This window comes from Elephantulus edwardii, unplaced genomic scaffold (assembly GCF_000299155.1).
Source record: "Elephantulus edwardii isolate Elephantulus edwardi_28Jun2011 unplaced genomic scaffold, EleEdw1.0 scaffold00305, whole genome shotgun sequence".
NCBI classification, from domain to species: Eukaryota; Metazoa; Chordata; class Mammalia; order Macroscelidea; family Macroscelididae; genus Elephantulus; species Elephantulus edwardii.
Genome location: NW_006400055.1, coordinates 2236961 through 2245619, shown reverse-complemented (window position 1 = coordinate 2245619; position 8659 = coordinate 2236961). Strand labels below are relative to the sequence as shown.

The window sequence follows — 8659 nt, the reverse complement described above, 5'->3', positions numbered from 1 at the left end:
GCTCCCCGCGCTCTGACCGTCACTGCGGCCTTCCGTCCCTGGGTCGGTAGCCGAGGGAGGGAAAAGTTGGCAGCGCCCCTCGCTCGGCCCCCTCTGCCTCCAGGTGAGAGTTTTCGGCGTGCTGGGCCTCCTCACTTCGGGCTCTCGGTCCTTCCCGGCCTCTCCGAAACGGACAGACGCTGCGATCTGTCCGAACTGGACAGAAATGCGATCGCGGCTAGGGCGGAGGCGAGGGCCTGCGCCTTGGGAACTTGGCCGGGAATCCTCCCGCTGTGGCGAGCGTCGGCTTCCCGGGTGGACCGGACACCCCACGTACAGCACGCCGGTCCGTGCACACTGCGCGTAGTAGCCGCGGCCACTGCGGAGGCTCTGCCGACTTTCGGACAGGCGAAACTTTGCGAGCCAGAAAAACTAAAGAAAACGTTAAAATAGAAAGTCTTCTAACGAACGCCTTTGGGCCCATCTTTCCAATTTTAACTTTTTAACGTAATCAGATTGACGCCTGCACAGGCCCCATTCCAGACGGCTCAGTGTTGGGGAGGAAAAACTGCTGACATTTCAGCAGTGTTCACCTGAGACAGCGTGTGCTTATTTCGTAAATAAGTAACTGGGCATTTGTTTGTTAAAATACTTGAGAACTCTTTGGGAAAAACAGACATAATATCTTGTCACTTAATGTTCCTTAATTATGAAAATACCCAAGTAGAAATTTTTTTTTGCTAGACTTAATATAAAGAGAAATATTTGGTGGTTCTAACACCACTTTGAGAATGCGTGTTCCTGGTGTAACTCTAAAGGAGCAAGAATCTAAATTTTTGGATTGTCCTTTAGTCACAAGTCTTAGGTGATTGTTTCATAAGTGTATTCAAAACGTTTTCTTCACATATCTGTAAATGTGTGTCTACAGGTCAGGACTTTACACTCTTTAAGGAGTGGAGAGAAAAATAAGGCTTCTGTTTCTTATCTATGTAGTTATATTTGGAATGTAAATAACAAAAAGAATATAATGTGTTTTTTTTTTTAATGGAAAATATGCCTTATAAGAGGAAATAAGGATTTCTTCAGGAAGCAGTTTTATGATAGAGGTTTTCTGACAAATTACAAACCATTTTTCTTAAAACAAATGTGTTTGATGACAGAATTAATGATGATTTTTGTCAAATTATAATTCACTTCTAACAGGAGCTACAAATCTTCCTGAATGAATATATGTGATGTTGAACAGTGAGTTACTATAAAATATTTAAAGTATAGGCAGATGTCAATGAACTTGTGTTAAAAGTATTAAAGTAATAGCTCACTTCTTTAGTAATATTAATATTGAGACTCCAGTAGATAGTAGTGTAGGACACTTATAAGAACTCCAGTATTTAAAATTAATAAGACTGCTTTTTAAAATGGAAGCCCTTATGCCATAGTACCTGAATCCTATAGCCGTATAGCCAAGAAGCTTGGCAGCTGAAACCTCCTAGCCACTCCTTGGAGGAAAGATAGTCATTGCCTCAGATAAATACTGACAGTCTCAGAAACACGATGGAGGGAGCTAGGCGTCTATTGCCTGACAAATTATTCTTCCCAGTACCTATTATTATTACATGAAACTGTTTATCTCCTAAAAAGCTAATAGGAAAATAAAACTTAAATGCTTCTGTTACTTTAATCCATGCAACAGAGTAGTTTTTGCTGGGTTTCCAAGCCCCAGAATATATACCTTGGCAAATGAGCACAGCACCACAGGGACAAGGAAGATGGTTTTTTGTGTTTTGGGACATGACCATCTAAGGAATAATTTTTAAGTCACTGTCCACATTGGACCAAACATCAGATTCTTCAAGGTTGGGTTAAAAGATGCAGGTTGTAATATACATAAAATACCACCAAATTTTTGGCATTTTTTAAAATCCCTTAGTAATAGATACTTTCAATTAACAAAATATAATCAGTTAACATTTTTAGGACACTAGAAAAGTAATCAACACTTTGTTCTGCTTAAGATTTTAAGTATACTAATTAGCCTGTTCAAATTATATTTTAAAAGTTGAACATGTTTATTTAATATAGTAAATTGTTCATTTAGACCATGAGTGTTTTAACATCAGTTGCTTTTGGGGATTCTGTTTTATAGTTACACTTTTTACATCATGTATGAATATATTCTGATTGTCTGAAAAATTGACTCGATGTGTAGAAGCATATAGATAAAAAAATTCGCTCTTGTTCCTCTTTTTTTAAAGATATTTTTAGAAGTTTGTGTATTTATTATGGAAATACAGGATGAAGAAAATCTCTTTAAGTTCTTTTTCTATTTGATGTTAAGTATTTGGCAAGATGTATATATTTATTAAAAAAATACTTTTCCCCCCCTACAGAGAATATGAAACAAGTGTCAAAATGACATCCAGATTTGGGAAAACATATAGTAGGAAAGGAGGAAATGGCAGTTCAAAATTTGATGAAGTCTTTTCCAGTAAGCGGACCACCCTTAGTACAAAGTGGGGCGAGACCACATTTATGGCTAAATTAGGGCAAAAGAGGCCCAATTTCAAACCAGATATCCAGGAAATCCCGAAGAAACCTAAAGTAGAAGATGAAGATACAGGGGACCCTTTTGGATTTGATAGTGATGAAGAGTCTCTACCAGTTTCTTCAAAGAATTTAGCCCAGGGAAAGGGTTCCTCTTACTCAGAATCTAGTGAAGCTGCTCAGTTAGAGGATGTTACGTCTGCACTTGAGGCTAATAGCAAAATTGGTCATCTGGTGAGTGAAGACAGTAGTGTGTCTGATAAATGCTTACCTTTGGAGGATACTCTCATTGGAAAAGAGAAGAGCACAAACCGTGTCCTTGAGGATGATGCAAGCAGAAGTATCTGTGCTAAATTAACAACTTCAGGTGAGCTTTGGTTTTCTTTATCCCAATTCCCTAAAGCATCTTACAGGCCTTTTTAGTTAAGTAATTGTAAAATATTATACATCTTAGATTTTCTTTCTGCATTTAGGATTACAGGTGGCTACTGATTGGTAGTTGGAATTTTATTTAAATAGCTTGGATATTAATGCTCTAGACTTTTTAGGTTATATTTAGGGAATTCATACAATCCAGTGCCAGCAAGGAACACTGCTTTTTTGTATGTTCAGATTAAACTGTCTTATTTCTCTTACAGTAGAGGAACTGTGAGTATTTACATTTAGGAATCTGACTTTCCTTCAAAACTAGTTTAGTGACGCTAAAGAGGTAATGACTAGAATCCCTGAAGAATTGACCTTTATTGGAAATGGAAATGCGTTTGTAATCTTTTTTAGATTACTGGCAACTTGTATTTTTGTTGTGTACCTTCTAGTCAGAGCTAACCCATAGCTGACCCTCCAGCAGGTTTTCAGAGGCTGTGAATTGCACAGGAAGAGATTATCCTTCCTTTTCTTGCAGAGCAGCTGTTGGATTAGAACTGGATACCTTTGCGTTGAAGTGCAATTCCTTACCACTACCAGAGCTCACTAGCAGCTTGTTGTGTATCATCGAGTTGGAACTGACCTATAGTGTGTTTCAAATAGTTGGAGAATAGATTGCCCATTTTTTTCCTTCGGAGAAGCTGGTGGATTTGAACTGTGTGCCTTCAGGATTACAGCGTAGCAGTTTACCACTAAGTAACCAGAGCTCCCTATAGCAACTTGTATTAGTAACTTGTAATTAAAAAAAAAAACACCAAAACACCCACAACTAGTTTTATTTTGTTAATGCTGGTTTGTAAATCTGGAATCTAGTACAAGCCTTCTTTGGCAATATTGTGTGTTTGGTTCCGGGCACTACAGTAATAAAGATAATATTAGAATAAAGTGATTCATATGAATTATTTGTTTTACCAGTGTATGTAAAAGTTATGTTTGCAGTGTCCTGTAGTCAGTAGTGTTATAAAAAAGTTTGAAATATAGCGAAAATTGGGGATCTTTTGTGGTCTAGTAGTAAGAAATTACACTGTGTGTGTGGTTTGGAATGGGATCTCCTCCCATGCCATTTACTGCTCCTGAGAACCTGCTTTTTAGACCAATTCCACCTTGATGGCACACAACAACCACCACCGGGGTGTGACTCTGAAATAGGAAGCAAGCACATGCTTTTGGAAAAACAGCACCTCTGAACTTGTTTGACACCAGATTGCCACAGACCTTCAATTTGTAAAAAATGCAGTTATTTCACAAGTGCAGTAGAATAAGGTATGCCTATGCTTTTCATAGAACAATAGATTTATTAGTTATACTCATGCTCCCTTCTGTAAGACATTTGTGACTTTTAATAAATGATAAAGGTAGAGCTAATTAAAAAATTGAAACCTAAAAAGAGAAGATGTGAGGAAAACTGAGAACTCCGTATCAGTGTAAGAATGACAACAAACAAATCTTAGTTCTCAACTTATTGAAAATCACAGTGTAAGTAGGAAAAAGTTTATATATGGCTCTTAGATTTTGAAAGGAAATAAAGATAAAACTTTTTTGATACCGAAATCTTAGGAGAAATTTGTGATTTTGGAGTTTGATGTAAGTAAGGTACGGCAATCAGAATAGTGGATTGTCAACTGTCTCATCTCAGGATAAGCCAGCTGTTACCATCATTCTCTTGATCTTCTGGGTTAATTCTGACTTGGCTGTCCTTATTACTTTATCCCCCCCCTTTTTTTTAATTAGTGTGACCTTTTCCCCCCATTAGTCTTTTTTGTTGTTGTTACATATTTTTTTTTACTGTAATTTTAATGAAAGTTTACAGAAATACTGATTTTCATTCGTTCATTGTTGCACATTTTCTTTCCTAGCCCCCTAGTTCACTTTTTAAAAAAAAAGTATTTATTCATTGTTGCATAGTTTCCTCCTTCCCCTACACACTTTTCCCCATCCACTTTGTTATGGACCTTATTTTTATTTTATTTTTTTGGTGATAACATAGCTTTATTGTAAAAAAAAAATAAAATAAATATATATATATGGACCTTTTATTCTGATCTGCTGTCATACAAATAATGTCTAATCATATAATTATTCTTTCTAAATAGTTGACTTTCCTTCCTCTGTTCCAAAGTAATGTTCATTTATCTCCTCTTAGGTTTCCCTCAACTCCCATCACACAGTGGTGTTATGCAATGTTTATAGTTTTGTGACTGAGAGATTTCACTCACCATAATGTCCTCTAGGGTCATCATGTTGTGTACTATTTCATGCAGTTCCTTCTTTTTCAGTGCTGTGTAGTATTTCATTGGGTGACTGTACCATTGTTTTTCTGTCCATTCATTCCATCTCTTTGGTGTTGTGAATAACACAGCAGTAGACATGGGTGTGCATTTATTTTTTTGGGTGGCGGCTCTGTTTTCTTTAGGGTATATTCCCAGTAATGGAATTGCTGGGTCAAATATTATTTCTATGTCCACCTTTTTGAGAAAGTTCCATACCGCCTTCTATAGTGGTTGCACCATTTTACACTCCCATCAGCAGTGAATAAGGGTACCAATCTCTCCATAACCTCACCAGCATTTGTTACGTGCTACTCTGTTCAATTTTGCTGTTGTCACTGGGGTGAGATATCTCTTTGTTGTCTTGATTTGCATCTCTGAGAGCTAAGGATTTGAAACATCTCTTCACATGTTTTTTTGCCGTCTGAATGTCCTTTTTGGTGAAATACCTAGTTCCACACTTGGCAATTGGGTTGTTTACCCCTTTCTTATTGAGGTGCTGGAGTATTCTATACATTTTAGATATGAGTCTCTTATTAGGTATGTCATCACCAATATTTTTTCCCAGTCTGTGAATTTCCTTTTTACCCTATTGGAGAAGTTTTTTTGGTGCGCATAGGGGTTTGATTCTTAAAAGGTCTCATTCATCTTTTCTTTCCTGGTTATAGGTTATCCATATTTTCTTGGAGCTTTGTTGTGTATACACTAATGATTGGTTCGATCTTCACACAAAGCCAAAAATTAAAACCAAATGGCTGCTCCTAGGTCAGCTCCCCAAAATACGTAGAATTATTGAGTGAGAGACTTAGAGAGGTTAAGTGACTTATTAGAAATGTAGTATAGAGGTAGTGAGGAAGGAGGCTGGGCAAGTGGTGAGTGGACAAGGTAGCAAAACACAAGCTTTGATGGCAGAGGTATTTACAGGCCTGAAGGCTCAGAGTATAGGGTTCCAGGAGCCAGAAGGTAATCATACCCTCCACCTGGCAGATTCTAATTACAGGCCTTTGGGACTGAAGCACACAGCTTTTTGCCACTAGGCCACCCGAACTCCCTTTTTAAAGGTGGGCAGGGAGAAAAGTGCAACAATGAAAGAATGGAAATCTAAAACCTCTGTAAACTTTAATCAAAATTAATTTTTTAAAAAACAACAAAACCAAACAGTTACAAAAAAAAATATTGTTGTTGTGTGCCTTTGTCTGGAAACCAACCCATGACTGACCCTCCAGTGGGTTTTCAGAGGCAGTAATTGCATCAGAGGAGATTGCATTGCTGATTTGAAATATTTTTTGCATAAGCATTTTTTTTTCCTGTTTCTCTCAGATTGTCACTCATGAGTTTTAGTAGGTTGTGCTTTCATTTGAATTTTTTTATTTATTTCTCTTGAATTTTTCATTGGTCCTTTGATAGTTTAATAATAGTGTATTGTTTACTTTTCATAATATATTTTCCAAATGATGTTTTTTGGTTTTGATTACTAGCCTCATTCTGTTGTGGTCAGAGGAAATATTTTGTATTATTCCAGTCTTTTTAAATCGATCAATACTTGCTTTATCACCTAACATGGATGTGGTTTATTATGGAGAGTGATTCATGGGCACTGGAGTAGAATGTACTAACGTTGTTGGGTGATAGTGTTCTGTATGTGCTGAATCTAGTTGGATTTTAGCTTCATTATTGCTATTCTTTGTGAATATTTTGTGCTGTTGGCGTGGTTCTGACTTACAACAACCCTCTTTTGGGTTTCTTAGGCTGTAAACCTGAACAGGAAGAGACTGCGCGTCCTCCTCTTATAGAGCTCCTGGTAGAATCAAACCACTAAAGATGCAGAGTCTTGGTTGGCAAAGAAGTGCTATCTTATTTCTCTCTTTCCTTCTGTCAGTGCTTGCTTTATTTATTTATTTAGGTGTTCCAGTGTTAAATACATATGCATTCATGGTGAATTGACCCTCTTATCACTATGTGATGTCCATTATTGTCCCTACAAATAGATTTTGTGTTAAGATCTGTTTTGTACAATAAGATGATTCACCCAAATCCCTTTTAGTTATTTGCTTGGAGTATTCCCCCCTCTTTTTCATTTTTAACTTGTTTGTGTCTTTGGGTCTAAGATGTGTGTCTTGTAAACAATCTTTAGTTGTATCATCTTTTTTATGCATTTGGCAGTTTTTATTGGATCAGTCAGTCCATATATATATATCCACTATAACTACATAAAGAGAGTTCTGTTGTCTTATTTCTGGATTTTTGTGTCATAGTCTTTATTGTTTCTCACTTAGTTTTGGTGTATTGTTTACTATAGTGAGTCATTTTACTTTTCTCTTTTTCTCTTATGCTTGTCTTTTATAATATTTTTTATTGATGACTACAAATACCACATGTAGTAACTTATATTTGGATTGGCACTGTCCGTCTGTAGGGTCAGGTGTCTCAGGGATGATGATGTTTGCTCAGGATAGGGGAAGGTTCAGAGTCATTGCTCATGAAGGATTGCTATGAGTTATAGTCAACTGTTTGGCACTTAACAGCATAGTGAGTTGGTACCAAATTAATTTCAGTAACATTAGAAATTCTATACCTATGCAGTCCCCTTTCTATGCCTATACAGTCCCCCTCTTCTTTTGTTACCACCAGTTACATGTTTCATATGCTTTGTTAACTGATTTTATTCTTATCTTTTGTGCATCTGCACTAAAAAGCAGAAGGACAAAGCATTTGGATTCTCAGGTATGAATACCTCAGTACAACGTAAATTGACACAGTTGCCACAACTATGAGCTTTACTGCCCCAGAGTTAGTGATGATTGCTCAGGACCTGGTAGTAGTTGCCACAACTATGAGCTTTACTGCCCCAGAGTTAGTGATGATTGCTCAGGACCTGGTAGTGATTGCACATAGGGCTGCTCTGAATTGGAGCAGACTTGTTGCCATCCAACAGCAGCGTCCTTAGTGCTTGTTTATGTAATTCCCTTTATTAGGGATCTTTTATATTTATAGATTTTTCTGGAAGAGCAGCTTGTGGATTCAAACCATGAGCCTTTTAAGTTGGCAGTACAACTCCTTACCACTAAGCCACCACTATTTCTTAGCAAAAAATTTGTAGGTAGACAGATGTTAGGATGTTGTTTGCTGTTTATGTGGTAGCTCTCTTCACCTGTTTGGTTTAATCAGGACTTAAAAGGACTAGGTCTTGGTTTTCAGTTTTCAATGTTTAGCAAACTCACTGGAAAATTAGGTGAGTTACTACACTGCAGTCTTCAATATGGATTGAAGGTCAATATCAAGAAAACAAAGATTTTCACCACTGGGCCAGTTGGCAGCATCAGTATGGTTGGTGAAGAGATTGAGATAGTTAACAATTTTCGTTTACTTGGTTCCACAGTCAACACTCTTGGTAACAGCAGCCAGGAAATCAGGAGACGAATTGCATTGGGAAAGTCAGCTGTGAG

At 37.3% G+C, this 8659-nt stretch overlaps 1 protein-coding gene across 1 annotated transcript in view; it reads left to right on the top strand.

The window, feature by feature from the left end:
* The window catches only part of LOC102860619 (wings apart-like protein homolog), a 124986-nt gene that overhangs the window by 620 nt on the left and 115707 nt on the right, over positions 1–8659 (top strand). The window contains 1 exon segment of the mRNA XM_006901021.1: positions 2370–2890. Within this exon segment, the coding sequence (XP_006901083.1) occupies positions 2370–2890 (521 nt within the window).